This window comes from Lagenorhynchus albirostris, chromosome 5 (genome assembly GCF_949774975.1).
Source record: "Lagenorhynchus albirostris chromosome 5, mLagAlb1.1, whole genome shotgun sequence".
Classification (NCBI taxonomy): domain Eukaryota; kingdom Metazoa; phylum Chordata; class Mammalia; order Artiodactyla; family Delphinidae; genus Lagenorhynchus; species Lagenorhynchus albirostris.
The window spans coordinates 83,206,221-83,226,023 of NC_083099.1; the positions used below are offsets into that span (position 1 = coordinate 83,206,221).

A 19,803-nucleotide genomic window follows, 5' to 3' on the forward strand; every position below is an offset into this window, starting at 1 on the left:
ATATGGAAATGCTAATTTCACTTATGTGAGTGAAGTACAGGCATGGCGTTATTATGATTAAGACCTTACAACTGTAGAAATGTAGAGTGGTATATTAATATTATAGAAATGTTTAGCATAAAATGCAACCAATGTAGCTAAATTAGTTGTACATTCCAGGCTGCATCTGGATTTCCTGTGAGCCTATCACCTTACAAAGCTAAACAGAAGAATAAAGCTTTCATGCTTCTTAGGGTGCTCAGACGTTAGCCAGTTTTTGTTTTTGCTGCAGCATTTGTCCCTGGAGAGTGCCAGAATCTTCTAGAGCCTTTTTTAGAAAGGCACTATGTTATTTTAAAGTAGTAGCTAAGATCATCTTACTTGGGTGATGATGGCTGTTTCATATGGCTAACAGCCATACTTGCCTCACAAATAACCTGAAAGAATGTTCATTTTCGCCAGCCCTTTTGGAAGAGCGTATATAAACTAGCTTGAATAAATTTCAGTAACACCTATTTGTTTCCTACTCGACATTTCTTAGGAAAGCAAGCAGAGGAATTAATATTGGAGTAGATTTGGGGGAGTGACCGTTAGGATGAGATCGATATGTATAGAGTATTGGATTTGTTAGAATGTATTAGATCTCAGTGAGAGATCACAGAGAAGAGAAAACCAGAAGGGGTCCATGGAGAGTGAAAAGGGAAAAGACTCTGAGAGAACATAAAGTTGAAACAAAAGTTTATAGTATACCCACAAATAGATTTATTATTGTGTAAATGATGAGATTAACCACTTGAGTAGGCTTGGACATTCAATCGTTCTTCTGTTCTTATATTCATCAATTATAGAATGCTCCCGCTAAGCTAAGGGTTGGGTTAGAAAGTGGTACTGAATTGCCATCTGGACATAAATGATAAATATTAAATAACTTACACGATAAACTTCATGATTTTGAAATTGTTCAGAAATTCAATCTGAATTATCCAATGATCTAAATTAGAGAATTTTTAAAATGTTGTCTTTTAAAAAAATATTTATTTAGGTTGCACTGGGTCTTAGTTGTGGCATGCGGGAATCTTTCAGCTGGTGGCACGCGAACTCTTAGTCGCGGCATGCATGTGGGATCTAGTTCCCTAACCAAGGATCGAACCTGGGCCCCCTGCATTGGGAGTGCAGGGTCTTACCCCCTGGACCACCATGGAAGTCCCTAAAAATGTTGTCTTCTTTTTTGCGTTTTACTTCCAGCGCACACAGTAAGTCAGTTTAGTTCAATAAAAGTTGCCAAGAAATGGACTTTATCTAATGAAATTATTAAAAAGAAAAAAAAAACTTTAATTGCATTATGTGATCTTTTTCTATATAAATATGTACTTATGATTTTATCCTCTTGCGTAAGTTAGGCATTGGTCTATTACAATTCTGATTATAATCCTGATTAACTTTATACATCCTTTTCTCAGAGTGATTATGGAGACAAACTCCAGATCTGATTGATTTGCTACAGATTTCACATTCCTATTACTTTGGTGTGAATTATTTTATACACCAATATGTTAAACTTTATGCTTTGTCCGAGGACCAGACAAGTCTTACAGGTAACTTGAGATTACAGGTATAGGCAGTAGTCAACAACCATGTCTAGGCATCTACCGCAAACAATATGCTACCACCCCACCATACTTTCTCCTTGCCCTGGAAAACCCTCCTTCTTTCTTCATTCAAAGTATAGTCCACTGATGCAAGAGAATTTTCACACCCTTGATATATCTGATCCTTCCCCTCAGTATCTAGTTCTCCTTGCAGGGTCATGTCATTCACCTGCCATCATCAGAGGAAACAGATGTTCTAGTAGCCTCGGTCCTTTTTTTCTTTCTTCCTCCTAACATGGGACAAACACCACCCACCCCAAAAAATGTTATATTTAAACCTTTGTCTAAGCCAACCCTTCATCTCTAAAAGCTCAGAAGAATCCTGCCAGGGATTGTGAAGCTTGTTGGCAGCAGTGGGTGGGGATGGGTGCTCTTTTCCTTGCACTCTCGGCATAGAGTTATGTAATCCTCCCATCTCCATTTGGCACTCGAAGCTCATTTTCCCATTGATACTGGGAACCACAGAATTATGTGTTTTGTTGTTCAACCAGCACTTAACCATTTTTTTTTTCCCTTGGCAAAATGGGTCCTGAGTTTTAAACAGCTCAGTTACAAATTAGTGGTAAAACATTATTGGTTTATTATCTGGGACTCTTTATTAGCCTCAATATAAAACAACTTGATTTATATAAATTTAATGCGTAGTAAAAACAAAATTAATTGAACTCCACCAATCTTGAATTCGTGACAGTTTGGATTCCAATCCTTCAAGTTCTTTTCTTAAAAAAACAAAAGGTCTTCCTTCCTTTCCTCACATAATCTGTAAGAGTGAATCTACCTTTTAAGTTGATAAAATGTAGCAGATAAACTCTTTGAATATTCTGGTGTGGGCAAGGTAGGTGTCAGCACAGTAAGAGCCTCCTTAGGCTTGTACTTGGTGGAGTTTGATAACGATTCCTAAACATATGCCTTTTTTTCAAATGTCCTTGGCTAATCATTTGTGTAAATAAGAGGGGTGAGCATAATATGTGAATGTGTGTATGTGTATTTACTTGTATGGACATGGAATATTTAGGGAAAGATGTATAAGAACCTGGAAATATTTGCTGCCGCCAAATAGGAGAAATGGGTTGCCTAAAGACAGGGATAGGGGGCTTCCCTGGTGGTGCGGTGGTTGAGAGTCCGCCTGCCGATGCAGGGGACGCGGGTTCGTGGCCCGGTCCGGGAGGATCCCACATGCCGCGGAGCGGCTGGGCCCGTGAGCCATGGCCACTGAGCCTGCGTGTCCAGAGCCTGTGCTCCGCAACGGGAGAGGCCACAGCAGTGACAGGCCCGCGTACTGCAAAAAAAAGAAAAAAAAAAAGACAGGGATAGGACAGATAACTACAATTCACTCTACAGCATTCTGTATCACTTGATTTTCGTACCATGTGAATGCCTTAACTATTCCAGTAAATAAAATGAAAGGAAACAAAAAGTTTTGGGTTGGTCCATTTCCATCTTTTATGCTCAGCATGGGTTCTGAGGGAGATGTCTAATCGTTGGGGGCTCTCACATGAGTGACTAACACCCTAGGCCCCTGATGGCCCTTATCACTTGGATTGACTCATGGAGTAGAAGGAATGACAAATGATGGTAACCTGTCTTCCATTCACTGCAGTGCTGTATGCAGCCTCAGTGTCACCCTGTAAGTGACAAGCTTTCTGATATACGAATCTCCTTCCTTGCATTTTGAGAAGCAAGTGTCAGTAAAGATTTGGGAAGCAACAGCAACGTGCCATTGAAACAATAATCCTTAATACCATTCCTCATGTGTGGGACTGAGTAAGGGTTTCCTGGAGAGTGAAGTTGATTTAGGGATCAGGGATCAGCTGCTGAGGCTGGCACTTGGAAAAGACAAACCAAGCATTCACACTTCAGACCACTCAATACCAGCATTGTGTCCAATCCATCTTTCATAAGGGGGCTCCAAGAGGGGGAGGGGATAAAGGAAGGAGAGAAAATAAACCTTATTAATCCCGTGAAAGAGAGAGGAAAGAATGAACAAGATGTGGGTATGAAAAGACAGTTGGAGAAATATTTAGTTTTGAAATCGACTTTGGCTTTTCATCTTAGACTCCACTGTCAAGTTTCTTCTGTTTTGCATTCCTCATCCCATCTTTCAGCACTGGTCCCCCTCCACCCCTCAGGCTTTCCTGTACTTCTCTGTTTCACTCCCTCAGGCTTTCCTGTCCTTCTCTGTTTCACTCCCTCCATCTGTCAAGGTTTGCCTTGGTGTTCTCTTCTTTTCTCCCTTTTCCTTCTTTCTCACTCTTTGCCTCTCCTTCCCTGGACTCTTTCTCCTGTTGTTTTAGAGCTTGAGTCCCTCTCCTTTTCCCCTTTCTCTTGCACGGTACCTCCAAGCTCCATTCCCTCTTCTTAAGGAAATCAGCCAGGCCTCAGATGGAGCTGTTGTCCTGACAACCTAAAGGCGCATCAGGCTTTCACTGAGGCTGGCGGCTGCTGAAGGGGGCAGTTGTGGAAAGCGAGGGGCCACGCTGAGGGGAGGGCAGAGGGGATGACTCCGAGGGGCTGTTGGAATCTGCGGCGGGCGGGGGAGGTGCCAAGCGGAGGGAGGGCGGGAGGGAGGGACTGGAGGGAGAAACAGGAAGGGGAGGAGGGGGAGGGAGACTCTGGGCTGCTGCCGCTGCTGTGTGGGTTTCTTTACACTCGCTGGCAGGCTGGGTGCCGGCTCCCTCGCCCACCGGGAAAGTGGGTTACGGAGGCAAGAGGCTCAGCTCAGACGCTGGCAAAGGAGCATCCAGCCACAGAGACCAGAGAACACCTTCTTTTTGGCCGCCTTCTCTTCATCTTTTCTAGAGGGTTTTATATTTTGTACTCTCTCCTTTCAAATTTTGTTTCTTTGACTTTTCCCCACCTCTTCTCGGGTTTTTGAGGGCTTTGTTGAGTCTTAGAGGCAAAAGAGACTGAGCGAGGGAAAGAGAGAGGCAAAGTGGAAAGGACCACAAATTGGCAAAGCCCGTTACGCCTTTGCCGTGGATGAAAGCCCTCCGTTTGTAAAGCCCTCTCGGCGAGCAGCAGGCCCACGCACGTCCTCCAGAGTAGCCCGCGACCCGCACCTCGGCGTGGCCACCATGGTCGCCAGAGTTCAGCCTGATCGGAAACAGTTGCCGCTGGTCCTACTGAGGTTGCTCTGCCTTCTTCCCACAGGACTGCCCGTTCGCAGCGTGGATTTTAACCGAGGCACCGACAACATCACCGTGAGGCAGGGGGACACGGCCATCCTCAGGTAGGGCTTTCGGGCAACTTTTCTGTGGTGCTTAAGAGTGTGTGTGTTCTCCATGAACTCCAGCTCCTGATGCTGCAGGCTTGTGCTGTGTGTGTGCGTGTGCGTGTGTGTGTGTGTGCGCGCCTTTTACAGACTGGTCGAGGTATCTGCCAGCAAATTTCAAGGGGATTCTGGTCACTGTCAAGGATCAGCAGGGTTGGTTAAATGTTGTTTCGTTCCTAGGATCTTGCTTCTCTTGCTGAGAAAGGCTAATTTCATCCATGGTGTTAGTGACATTCGGGCAGTATTTTTGCTTTTGTGATTGCAGATGCTTTGTACTTAAGAGTTTTGTTGGGGTTGCTTAACTGAGAAAGAAGAGTTTGTTGAATTATGGCGCTCAGAGAGTGGTACACAGTATTGCATTCTCCGTGGTGTATGTGTGTTTGTACGTGTGGATACGTACAGAAAGGCTCTCGCTCTGCCCCAGCAATAGTTTGGATAGGAGACTTTCCGTAAGGATCTTCTAATTGACATGGAGGACAATAAATCAATCTTAGAACTTTGGTTGATTACTGAGCCTTTTCTGGAATGTGGATAGAAATCAACACAAGAATGAACAGAAGGAAAAAAAAAAAAGGAACTTGCCGAATTGCTAATATTTAAGAATAGGAGTGTTAAGCACAGAGGTTAGGAAAGAATTAACCTGGCATTAAATGGATATTTCAAATTGATTATTGACCTCAGCGTCTTATCTCTATGCAGCTCTGTCAAACTCCGAAATATAATTTGGGATTGAAATTTGGAAAGGAAGAGTCCCAAGTCCTTGGAGTTTGACCCCTGTAAGGGACAGTGAGCTGGAGAAACTCAGATGGAACCTAGCCATAATTCTGTTTCTAAAGAGCTGCTAGCCTGTTTTCCTGTGTTTCTTTTCTCTCTTTCCCCTCGCCATCCACTGCATATACTCCTTGTCCTTTTTTATAGCTTTCCTTGAATTTCTATCAGATACTAAAAATAAATAAATAAATAAATAAATAAATAAATAAATAAATAAATAAATAAATAAATAATGAAAGAAAATGTTCTCCTTGGAGATCTTTTAAAATCTCATTTCATCCAAATGAAATGACCTAGTGTCAGTCTGTCTGTCTGGCTAATATTGTTCGTTGTGGCAATAAAAAGCAGTATCTGATAGAAAAGAAGCATCTAATCTGTGTGCAAGGAGCTGATAGTGCATAAACCCTGGGGCATCGGGGAGCCGTTCTATAGCAGAGCTGCCTACAGCAGCAAAGTTTTCTTTCCTTTTCTCAGAAATAAATTTGGTTGGCTGTCACAGTGTCCTGCTTTGGGATCTCTTGCCTTGTTAGAGAGGGATGTATGGGTTGTGTGTTGTGGTGTGTGTATGTTGCTGCGGAGTATAAAAACTAAGAAAATCCTAATGTGTAAGTGCTCCTGTCTTCATTTCCTGAGCATTGCGTGATTATGAATCCCAAAGATCCTACCATCCGAAGCATATTTTCCCTTCTAGCTCTCTCCAGCCCTGTGAAACCTGCATGTGTGATTTATCCACATGGAGTAATAAGATTTATAGAGTAATTTATCTGTTTGCAGAGGGATTTGGACATGATGCAGAAAATATTTTCGCAAACACATAAGCATGCCATGTCAACTGCTAGCATTCATATTCCCTAACGTCATTAACCCTTTACAAGTGAAGCACTCTATATAAATTTATGCTATTCTTAGCAAGATTTGTTTTCACTGAATTATAAGAATGAATATGGGAAAAGTGAATACTCTGGGTGTATAAGTTTTTATGTTAATGTCCATGAAATGAACTTGGTAAGGTCTTTCTAAGTCAGCATCACCTCTATCTTAAGCTATAGTTATCAAAGAGTTAGATAAGCATGTAAATGTTAATTTAGAAGAAAGAAGGTATTCTTATATTTTCGTACATTGTATGCATACAACTCTATGTCTATGAGAGGCAGTCTTACTACATAAATATCTATATATGATATATATGTGCTTCTGTGTGTCTATGGCTCAAAAGAAATGGAGTTTTTAAGCATTACACTTTAGTAGACATTACAGTATGGAAATGGGGTGGGTAGTGAGCACAGAGAATAAATATAGAAGCAGTCATTCCCTGGGAAAGAGAAGATAGACAAACAGCATGCAGAGAAGTCACCTGTGAGAGCCCATTGCTTTCCCAGACCTCACCTAATGTGCCCTCTTTTTTGTTTCCTTTGCCTTGGACAAGGCTTTATTTCTGGGTTGGTGGAGCTCTATCAAAAGTAACTATGGAGAGAGTTCCCTTTGTTTTTCGTAGCTGACCTTCTTCTCAGTCTCTTTAACTGAATCCAGTAAGCTTTGTGGGTCAGTTTGCTGGTGAAGATTGGCACTCTTGCTTTCTGTTTACAAGTCTAGCCTGGGAAAACCTTGCTTCCACTTTATTTTTGACATGTTACTGGGAGCATGAGCTTCCAGGGGAGGAGAGGAAGGAGAACTTGATTCGTTGGAAGCCACAGTAGATGTTTGGCACTGAGAAAGTGAAATGGCAAGGGGAAAAAAAATCCTGTCTCAGTGAGTCTGTGGCCCTGAATGATCTGAAATGGCAACAGGAAAGAAGGGAGGTTTGTAATTCTGGTGGTCCAGTGACAGAAATTTGGCCGACTGTCCCCAAAACATTTACCTTTACTGCCTTACTTCCATGAAGCAAGTGTTTTTTGGGGGGAATTGATGCTTACTTTTGTATAATTATGATCTTTGATGTAAATGTGTATCTTGATAGGACAGTATATACTGGTCTTGGGGTCTTGCTCTGTAATTTCTATCTTTTGGAAGAAAGAAAAGAAAGACTCTAGGATGAAGGTGATAAAACTAGGTGGAAAGAAAGATAATCTCATGTGTACCAACCTAAGCCTGTTGTTTCCCAGAAGGGATTCTAGATCTTTATGAGCACCTTTATGAGATCCTTTAAGAGTTAAAGGAAACCACAGTACCATCTTCCATCTCAAAGGCAAAGGATCAAAGTGTGATTCACAGACCAGTGGCAGCCGCAGCAGCTCCTGGAGTGCCTTCCTAAATCCTACTGAACCAGAATCTTCATTTCCATTTGTTTGCACAGTAAAGTATGAGACACAGTTACCCACAGGACCTTACTTGTGCGGAAGTCTCAGTTGCTTTTCTGAACGGAGCCCACCTGCCTCACTGACACCCCCGCACAAGTGTAGTAGTTCATCAATTACTGGATAAGTTTCTAGCACTGGTCCTTCCAACCCTCTATCCTTGTACCCAGGCTCCCATAGGGATTCACTTCCGGTTAATCTTGGCAGCTTGAAACCATGTAACTCTTGTGATAAATTAAGGGAAAAGTGAAAATAGTCTTCCAATCTGACCTTTAAAATTTCATTTTTAATAGTCCCACTAACTATATTTTCACTATTAGCAGCATATGTCTGGAAAGATCATTATAAAATAATCAATCCCAATATATCTGCTCATAAGGTAACTCCAAAAATTATATATACCTGCATATCTGGACATATTGCGTAACTGCATATGTGGTAAAATCAGAGGGTCCACACTAGTGTTGTGACTTTAAATATTTAAAGTTGGGGGCATTGAAGTTGCATTTATTTCACAATTCTGACCCTATTTGATGTTTTCAGGATATTATAATACCTTTTATGGTGATAACATTTTTACCATTTAGATGTAAATGTACCTAATAAGTGTTAGGTATAAGAAACTAAGTACCTAAGTTTAAAATAGTTAAATTTTTAGTTTTTCAAAATCTTTGGTCTTTTATTTCCTTGTTTGTTTCTACAGTAGGAGAAAAAGCAAAAACATTAAAAAGATGTGATTATTTGACAGTAAAATGTAAACATTTTGTGCAACTTTTAAGAGAAAAATGGCTTCTCTTCTTTAAAGCATCTGTTTGTAGGCATGTAGGCATCTACATTCACAAAGAAACTGTCAACAATCAAACAAACTCCTGACACAGTATGTGATTTTTCTACCACTTATAATTATTCATTATTTGAAAACAAACTTTGTGGGCATGGGTCTCTAGGGAGAGTTTGAGACAGTTATGAAGTTTTCTTTTTCTGTAGTTAACTCACTAAAGGTAATCAAAATTTATTTAGGTTATTATGATACTTTAAGGACTGTTCATTGCCCATTAAGTCCTTTGTCAAATATACATGGTAAATAATGGAGTAAAGTGTGCTATATCTTGTCTAAGAATATGGCAGATTGTATACGTTTTTAAAAGGATGTTTATGCACTTAATCTCACTTGCTGTTCATTTATGTCCTGAGGAACACAGCAGACAAATCTCATGTGACAAATACAAACTGTGGTAATTTGTGTGTCTCTAAGAATGAAACACATACATACAACACGTGTTAAGTTGGTTGTTCTAGGTAATTTGACTTCAAATGAATTATTTTTAGAATCGTGGAGTGTGAACAACCAAAAATGACTGACTCATCCACTAAATCAGTTGGTGAGGGTTAAACATTTGTGTTTCTTGAGGCTGGTTCCACATAACAGCAGACTCAGGCAGAAGAAGGATTAGTGCATTTTGCTGTAGTCTTTGGGAGCTCCAAGTACAAATGTCTGTGACTCACCTGGTAGGAGGTTGCCTGCTTGTGTGCTGATACCCCTCACTGTCATCACCTGAGCCCAAGAGAGCCTGCCCTTTCAGGCCACAGTTTATGGCCATTGGCCCTGTTCTCCTGTGAATATCCTGCCTGTTACTTTGTACAACTCAGAAAAGCTAGGCTCTAATTTTGGATCTATCCTTGCATGCTACATGACTTTGAGAATGTCTCTTAAATATTTTGAACTTCAGTTTCATTTAAAAAATAATGAAATTACCTATTTTAGTTACTCTATGGGATTGTTTTAAAGAGCCCACAAGAGGTTAAAGTAGTTCACTTTGGTGAATTGTAAACTGCTACATAAAGCATAAAGTGTTAGTGGTTTTTCAACTACATGTAGCCAGTTGTTTAGACTTTAGGGGGCTCTTTTTCTTTAGACCAGAGTTTCTCAAACTTGAAGGTGTATCCAAATTACCTTGAGTGTTCGTGAAAATGAAGATTACCTGGCCCCCACCTTCAGAGTTTCTGATTCAGTTCTGTGGTAGGTGCTGAAGTCTACATTTGTAACAAGTTCTCAGACGATGCTGATGCTGCAGGACCGAGCCACAGTTTGAGAACCACCAACTCTTGCTGCTACAAGTGTGTTCTGTAGATGAGCATCTTTAGTATCATATAGTCATTTGCTAAATCCCAAAATCTCAGGGCCTATCCCAGACCTACAAAATCAGAATCTGCATTTTAACAAGATCCCAAATGATTCATAAGCACATTAAAGTTGGAGAAATGCTGCTGTAGAGAGTTCACAACCATGGCTGCATGCTACACTCTACTGGAGGTCTTTTAAAAAACAATGAAGCCACATATTCCCTACTCTCAGAAATTCTGATTGAATTAGTTTGGGGTGGGGCTTGGACATAGGTATTTAAAAAATGATTCTGATATGTACACTGAGTTGAGAACTGCTCCTTTACTGGTTGAAAAATCTCTTTTACAAACCATGTTCAGGGCAGCACTTACTAGACGTGTAGTAAAAAAATATAGTCATGTGTGTGGTTTGGGAAATATTTCAACAGCAAAGATGTGCAAATTCAATTGAGAGAGAGGAAAGAGATCCTCACAGATCCATTTCCTTACCACACAATCTCATCCCTACAATGTCATGGAAAATGGAGTGGATGTTAAAATAATCCATATTATTTTAATGTGGTTCCAATTTACATAATATCTCTTGAAATAGCATTAAAGCTTGACTTTTTAAATCCTGTTGTTTGTGTTCGCTCTTTCATTTATGTTAGGCAAGACACAAAAGATACAAAACAGTTCTAGATTTTCTTTTTAAAGGGAGAAAAGAGACTATATTTAGTCAAGGAAAATATCTTTGGTCTTATTCAAACAGGCTTACTTCTGTGTACTTATGTTGTCATATCTGCCACAAATATGATTTTCAAAATATTAGCTAGATGTTTGTAGAATTCATTTCAACTCTACATGATGATGTCTACATGAAACTAATAGTCAAGTGTTTATGTCAAAGATAAAGGATTTTTATCAAGGATATAAGTTCAGAATGTTCAACAAGTAGCGTCGTCCCATGGTATCTGTGGGAGATTGGTTCCAAGACCCCCCTCAATACCAAAATCTGCAGATGCTCAAGTCCCTTGTATAAAATGGCATAGTATTTGCATATAACATATGCACATGCTCTAGTATACTTTAAATCATCTCTAGATTACTTATAATACCTAATATAATGTAAATGCTATGTAAAAAGTTGTAAATAAAATGTAAATGCTATGTAAATAGTTGCCAGTGCTCTGGCAAATTCAAGCTTTGCTTTTTGGAACTTTCTGGAATTTTTCTTCCAAATATTTTCAATCTGCAGTTGGTTTGAATCCGTGGATGCAGAATCCATGGATACAGAGGGCCGACTGTAGTCAGAAGACCAAGATCTAAACATCCTGAAATAGTCTGATCTATTAAATAAGTAAAAGTGATAGTTACTTGGCCTACTACACATGCAAGCTATTTTTATGATCAGATGAGATACTATGTATCCAAGTGTTCTGTAAACTATAAAATGTAAGCTCTTAATAAGATTATTATCATTATATTCACAGTAGGAAATAACTTTTATAAAATTAGATAACAATAAAATAAGCTTTTTATCTTTATTTCTATGGTTAAGTTTGGCCATTTGGTCTAAGATGGCCATTTCTTTTCAAGTCCTTTAAAGTCATATGTATCTTATAGTTGAGTTTGTTATCAGGAGTGCAGGATGAGTGAACACATTTTTATAGTCACCTGTAATCAAAACATAATCTCAAGTTAATGAGTGATTAACCTTCGCTGAAGAAAACACTTTGCTTCAGAATTTGTTAATTACTATAGGGTAGATTTGTAGAAATTTAGAAGAGGAAAGTCCTTGGAGATTAGGCAGTCTCATCTCACTTTAAAGAGATATAACTGAGAGGAGAAAAATTTAGTTGGTTGTCTAAAGATTCAAGTGACCATTTGAGAGCTAGATTCATGTCTCCTATTTCTCATGTCAGAGATCTTTATTCCAAATAAAGAGCTGAAAATTATCTTCCTGGTTTTCATGTTATAACATGATATGCCTTTTTTTGTTTTGAAATTGTAAGCTATTTTTTAATTTCTTCCTCATGCTTTTATGTTTCCAAATTTTCTATGATGAATAAATATTATTTTTAAAGCAAAGAAAGGAAAGAAAATGAAATATGAGTTAGCCAGTGGTCAATAAATATCTACTGATCATCTACTCAATGTCAGGCACTACATCAATGACATTCAACGCAATAGGACTCTCTTCCTGGAACTTTTTTTTTTTTTAACATCTTTATTGGAGTATAATTGCTTTACAATGGTAAGTTAGTTTCTGCTTTATAACAAAGTGAATCAGCTATACATATACATATATCCCCATATCTCTTCCCTCTTGTGTCTTCCTCCCACCCCCCTATCCCACCCCTCTAGGTGGTCACAAAGCACTGAGCTGATCTCCCTGTGTTATGTAAATGCTTCCCACTAGCTATCTATTTTACATTTGGTAGTATATATAAATCCAGGCCAATCTCTCACTTCGTCCCAGCTTACCGTTCCCCCTCCCCCACCCTGTGTCCTCAGGTCCATGCTCTACATCTGCGTCTTTATTCCTGTCCTGCCACTAGGTTCTTTAGAACGATTTTTTCTTTCTTTCTTTTTTTTTTTTTTTTTAGATTCCATATGTATTTGTTAGCATACGGTATTTGTATTTCTCTTTCTGACTTACTTCACTCTGTATGACAGACTCTAGGTCTATCTACCTCATTACAAATAGCTCAATTTCATTTCTTTTTATGGCTGAGTAATATTCCATTGTATAAATGTGCCACATCTTCTTTATCCATTCGTCTGTTGATGGACACTTAGGTTGCTTCCATGTCCTGGCTATTGTAAATAGAGCTGCAATGAACATTGTAGTACATGACTCTTTTTGAATTATGGTTTTCTCAAGGTATATGCCCAGTAGTGGGACTGCTGGGTCATATGGTAGTTCTATTTGTAGTTTTTTAAGGAACCTCCATACTGTTCTCCATAGTGGCTGTATCAATTTACATTCCCACCAACAGTGCAAGAGGGTTCCCTTTTCTCCACATCCTCTCCAGCATTTACTGTTGGTAGAGATTTTGATGATGGCCATTCTGACCAGTGTGAGATGATATCACACTATGGTTTTGATTTGCATTTCTCTAATGATTAATGATGTTGAGTGTTCTTTCATGTGTTTGTTGGCAATCTGTATATCTTCTTTGGAGAAATTTAGGTCTATTTAGGTCTTCTGCCCATTTTTGGATTGGGTTTTTTTGTTTTTTTTGATATTGAGCTGCATGAGCTGCTTGTAAATTTTGGAGATTAATCCTTTGTCAGTTGCTTCATTTGCAAATATTTTCTCCCATTCTGAGGGTTGTCTTTTCGCCTTGTTTATGGTTTCCTTTGCTGTGCAGAAGCTTTTAAGTTTCAATAGGTTCCATTTGTTTATTTTTGTTTTTATTTCCATTTCTCTAGGAGGTCATGATATGCCATTTTTTACCCCCCTAAAAAAATTATGCTAGTCTCCTATGATTTGTCCCTCTTGGAGACCCGACTAGTTTCAGTGAGGTTGTGGTCTCAGTTGGCAGGCTCTCCTTTGCACAGGCTCAAAGGGTATTCTACCCATTGCAGACACTGTAGATTGTATCAAATTCTTTCAGGAAGGTAGATCTTTTATTTTCTAATTTGTACAAAAGTTACTTTTGGCTAAAATTGGGACTGATTATGTTAAATTGGGAGGAACTGGAAATAGATCTAGACCTGTCTCTTGGGATGGCAGAGGCACTGCTGCAGGTGTCTGGGGAGTTTCTGGTGTGACATGCAGGACAAGGTCTCATGAAGCTTTCTTAGCAGGTGAGTGGCGGAGCCAAGGAAGGTACGACATGGTACACAAAGAAAAAGGGCAGAGCACAGTAAGGGGAAAATAACAGGTCAGCAGCTTTTCGTGAGCTCCCCATGGAGGCAGGCAGTGTTACAGGGAGTTCTGTCAGCTCCTAGTAGAGACTCAGCCTCAAGACTGAGGCTCAGAGAAGAAACAGAGTCCTTGTCTTAAGGGCTGGCTTGAACAGGGCAGAGAACTCAGTAATAAGGGATATTCCTCAGACATATTACCAAGATAGGTAACTTGGTCAAGGAGTAAAAGAGAGGGATGTAGTCCCTAGAACTGAAGCTCTGTGTCAAAGCTATTGTAACAAGGGGTGACATGGAGATGCAAGTCAGAGTGCTGAGCCCCATCTTTTTAAACTCTTGCTGTATAAGTTCAGGATCATAAAACCTGGTCCAGCTTTGTGAGGTAAAGATGAAGACAAACATCTGAAATGAAGTAGGAATTGACACTACTTAGACCTTCCAGACTCCAGGTAGTTCGCAGAACCATGGACCCAAGCTCACCTGACTATCCCAGACGTGTTGTTTTCCAGTATCAATCTAGAAATGTCACCAGATCCTTCAAAGGCTTCTCATCATCTACAACATGAAGGCAGAACTCCTTAGCATGGATAACTCTCCATGACCTGCTACCTCACTGGGTCCACTAGTTCAGAACCACTTACAGTTGGCGCTCATGAGCATGCTAGTGTGTGTGCACACACAATGCTGGTTCTTACGTTTCTTCATGATGCTCTCTGTGCCTGGAACCTCTTCCGCCTCTCCACCCCTCCCACCATACTTCTTTGCTAGGTTGCCTCTTTGCCGCTCTTTCAAGGCTCAAGGTTAGTTCTGGTGCTATCTAATTCAAGTAATCTTCCGTAATCTTCCCAAAGTGGTCTAAGTACCTTATTTATTATTGCTGATAGCTTCTCTGCATACCTCCCCTTCAGCTTAACTGAGATACAGTTGACAAATAAAATTTCATATACTTAAGGTGTACAGAAGGATGATTTGATATGTGTACCAATTGTGAAATGATTACTAAAATCAAGCTAATTGACATATCCGTCACCTCATATAGTTATCTTTGCGTGTGTGTGTGGTGAGAACACCCAAAATCGACTCTGCTAGCAAACTTCAAATATACAATACGACATTATTAACCATAGTCACCATGCTGTACTTTAGATCCCCAGAAATTACTCATCTTATGATTGAAAGTTTGTACCCTTTGACTAATATCTCCCCATTTCTGCCACCCCTCCAGCCCCTGACAGTCACCATTCTACTTTCTGCCTCTCTGACTTTGACTTTTTTAGAGTCTGCATATAAGTGAGATAATGCAGAACTTATTTTTCTCTGCCTAGCTTATTTCACTTAGCATGATGTCCTCCAGGTTTATTCACATTGTCACAGATGGCAGGATTTTCTTCTTTTTTATAGCTGAATAATATTCCATTGTGTGTATATAGATATAGGTATAGGTTTCATACTTTCTTTATCCATTCATACATTAGTGAATGCTTAGGTTGTTTCCATATCTCGGCTGTTTTGAATAATGCTGCAAAGAATACGGAAGTGCAGGTGTCTCTTTGAGATACTAATTCTGTTTCCTTCAAAAATATACCCAGAAATGAGGTAACTGCAGTATATGCATACCTCAATGTAGCATTTACTACACTTAAAAATTATATTCACTTGTATCTTGCTTCAGATGTACTATCAGCCCTTCAAAGGCAGGTGTTTCATCTACTTTACCTTTCCATTCCAGAATTTAGCTTAGTACCTACAGGTGCTCAGATAAATATTTGCTCACTGAATTGAACAGAGAGGGATAGTCATACTATAAATCAAGCAGAGCAGAAATTTATTTATAAAAGAGGAAATAAATTAGGAGACGTGGATGAAGGAAGTTATGTTAGTGGTGAAATCAACCACCCCTGGAGTGATTGTGGATGTGTGGTTGAAAAAGACATAGTAAAATAAGAGATTGATTCTCTTCTGATCATTAGTAGGGTGGATTAGGGGGTTTGGCTGGAGATACTTTGAACATTCCCTGTTGCAGCTACTCTATTTGAGGATGGCTTTCTAGAGAAGGTCAAATAGGGTTTTTTTTTAGGAGAATCCCAAAGCTTCAGTCACAGGGGCCCAGACAAATTATGCTCCTTCCTCTGACAGATTAGCAGCTCTGACAGAGCTAAGAGTCACTCAGTGCTCCTGATGTGAGGCATGTCCACTGTCTGAAGAGTGAGCTCAGCCTCGCAGGGAGCTGTAAGAAAAGGGATATACTTTCCGGGAACTGCTGAGACTTTCTCCCTCTAGCGGTGGCTGTGGACTTTCGGGGGCTAAGTTGGGGATTTGGGAGCAGGATTGTTGTGCAACAGGTATATTCACCTGATCTGTTCTACTTTGTTGTGAAATGAGGCAAGGGGCAGATCACTCACATTCATTTGACTCGGAGTAATTATTCATACTGAACAATGATGCTTACCTGAGATTTGCAGTGTAGGGTTCATTACTCAGTCCTGGAGAAATTCCAACTTGAATGTACAGTGGGCTTTGTAATAATCCCAAATTCCCTTTTGTGCGTCTTGCCATAATGCACAAGGGCATTATTTGTATTAGGTCAGAGGGAAAATGCAACCCAGTTTCTCATACAATAATGCATTAATATTTATTCCTTTATAATTTTTGATGATGCATTTCTATATTGAATGTTTATATCTTGAAGTTATCTAAGTTAGTAACATCCTTTCTCAAGTTGTGCTTTAGACAAGCTACTGTTTGCCACGCTACCTTTCTAGGAACAAAAGATAACAACGAAAGTGATGCAGTCCAGTACTAAGTCATGAATAGCCAAAATACACGTGAAAATATTAAATGGGAAAAATAATTGGTTTCCTTATTTCTAATCTTTGTGTTTCTTCAGTCACACCTTGTTCTACCCTATCTACATCAGGGCTGTTTATTTTATGGGGTTTAAGCCACATACAGCTGCCAATTTCTGGCTGATCTTCATCTTGAGATAACCAAAGATTGCTGTCTTCTTGTGTATGTTCATGGTGCAATTGTATGAGCATATCTTACGATCAGCATTTTCTGTTGCTGAATCATTAACTTAGCAGATGAATGGATTTTTCTTTGACTTTCTTGTTGACCTCTATTCTTCTGTGTATCTTTTGTGGCTGTAATCTGATGAACTAATATCTAATATCATCACCATGACAAGGAACTGCCTAAAGTCAATAGAATATTACTAGATTAGAGAAATTTCTAGATTGAACATCAAGAGATTTAGACTTTAGTTCCACAAAACCTATTGTCTATAGAAAGTTGGGAATTAGCCTCCATAGCTTCAACTCCAAAATTGTTATAATTCCTACTTGCCTATTAAACAAAGATGTTGGTCTGGTAAAGTGACATTATGTTTTTGAATATGGTTGAGTAAATCAGATGAAATGTATGATGTTATAAATGAGATGATGATATGCTCAAATTAAAAAAAATAATAAACTACATTATTTTATAAATGTCATAGTTTAGGAAACAAAAATATTTTAGCATGAATGCCTTAATTCTTGTATAAAAATAAAACAATTCAAAATAGTTTTTCTAAAAATAACTATGTATTTATACAGAATCTGTTATGTGTAAACAATTTGTGTCACAAATGTACTTAATCTATATTGTATAGATTTTTAATTTTTTCAGCATATATTTATAATTATATATAGAAAGTAAAAGCATACATGTGCCTTTTATATGTACATAAAATTTACATACACAAAATATAAATGTGAATATTATTGTGAACTTGGGTCATAGCACACTTTAATAGGAACCTAATTAATTGGATGCACTAATAATTGGGGAAGTTTATTTCAGAAAACCAAATTTTCCAGGTTTTCAAGGATGTGGACAGATATAATATATAAGTATCACATGATGGCTTTCTTAATTGGTTTGGTTAATATGTTTTATTTTTAATTAATCATTATGCAACAGCTAAAATTATCTTGTAAGAGAAGCGAGACATAATATTTCTTGTTTCTATTATATCTTTGTTATCATATAGCCCCTAAAAAGTAAAATCTTATAACATTTTTTTCTACTTGTATTAAAGAATAGAAATTAATACTGTCTTAGCTAAATGAGAAATAACTTAAAAAATTAAAATCAATTCTTTGTGATCTCAGTTCCAGACTAAATTTCTATTTTCTTTCATTCTCAGTCACCAAAAGATCTAGTGATCTGTTAACTAGCATTCCTAGTGAAGATGAGAAACTGGCCACTGAAAGAAGAATAAGGATTTAAATTAAATTTCAATTTTTTATCAAGGAAAATTATCATAATTCTGTTTTTATATCCTTTTCAATGTTAAAGACCCAAGGCATATGAAGAAATGATTAGAGTAATATAAACAAGTTCGGCTATAAGACTCATATGTATGAAACCTAGGTCACTAAAATAACTTGATAGCATGATTGTAGAAATACTATTACTAACATCTGAAAACCTGTAGAAAACAAAAACTGTTTCACAGTATTGGTGACATACAATATTGTCTTAGTTATAAGTAAAAGGGGAAAATAATATTAACTCAGCAACAATGACAGCAAAAGTCTAAATGCTAGAATATTTTGAAAAGCAAGCAGTGATCACTAGGAGCCAACCTGGATCCCCTGGGAGCACACTGTAACATGGTCAATCAATTTCTTTAAAACAAATAAAATTCCATATTGGTACATCAGGGAAATGCCATTCACTCTGAGTATCTGTGTTTTGACAGGTTTCTCCTGATAGACTTATGAACAGATTATGGGTCCATAATGAGCTAGATTTTTGTTTCAGTTGATTGAAGAATCATGACAAAAGGACTGATTGATGGTGGTTGTCTTTGGCCATCTTCAATATTTGGATAAAAACATAGGAAGCAAACTTTCTACTATGTGTATGACACAAAGATAAAAGGATTTTCTTTGTTGACAGGATTATAAGGTGAAAATTGGTGCAAGCTATAGGGAGGCAAATTGTAGCTTTCTATGAAAAGGAACATTATTTGTGTGTGTGTGTGTGTGTTTATACCATGTCTCATTCAAAAAAAAGAGATAAAGGAAGAAAGAAAGAAAAGAGAGATTAAAGAAAAGCAAAGAATTTAAGGTAGTTTATATTTTAAACAGAACATCATTTAAATAAGCAAATCAGTTTGAATGATTTTTAAAATATGACCTTTTTTTTTTTTTTTTTAATGACATAATGGAAATAACAAGCTTCTGAGCCAGGAGACCTAACTCCAAGTATCACCTCTATCAATTACCAGCTTTGTAAATATGGGCAAATCATTTATCCTTACTGGGCCTCAAGACCTTTATTTATAAAATGAAAGGATAATAATAATTTTTACCTTCTTATCCCAGAAGGTTATTATAAGAATAAAATAAGAATGATCTCCAGTTCCTGTTGGCTCTCCATATCTGTGGGTTCTGCATCCATGGATTCAATCAACTGTGGATAGAAAATACTTTTTAAAAATTTCAGAAAGTTCTAAAAAGCAAAACTTGAATTTGCCAAAGCATTGGCAATGATTTGCATAGCATTTACATTGTATTTACAACTATTTACAAAGCACTTACATAGTATTAGTTATTCTAGGTAATCTAGAGATGATTTGAAGTATATGGGAACATGTGTGTAGGTTATATGCAAATACTATACCATTTTTATATAAGGGACTTGAGCATCTATTGATTTCAGTACCCACGGAGGGTCCTGGAACAATCCTCTGTGGATACCTACAGACAGCTCTATATAGTCTACCCTTGAACAATGTGTGGGTTAGGGGCCCTGAACCTCAGCAAAGTCAAAAATCCACCTCTGTGTAGTTGGTTCCTCTGTATCTGCATCT

At 38.4% G+C, this 19,803-nt stretch overlaps 1 protein-coding gene across 2 annotated transcripts in view; it reads left to right on the forward strand.

Annotated features, from left to right (window-relative positions):
- The first annotated feature begins 4,359 nt into the window (after positions 1 to 4,359).
- The window catches only part of LSAMP (limbic system associated membrane protein), a 649,641-nt gene continuing 634,197 nt past the window's right edge, over positions 4,360 to 19,803 (forward strand). For both annotated transcript variants that reach the window (XM_060150589.1, XM_060150588.1), the window contains exon 1: positions 4,360 to 4,857. In XM_060150589.1, the coding sequence (XP_060006572.1) occupies positions 4,703 to 4,857 (155 nt within the window). In that variant the 5' untranslated portion in view covers positions 4,360 to 4,702. The remainder of the gene's footprint in view (positions 4,858 to 19,803) is intronic.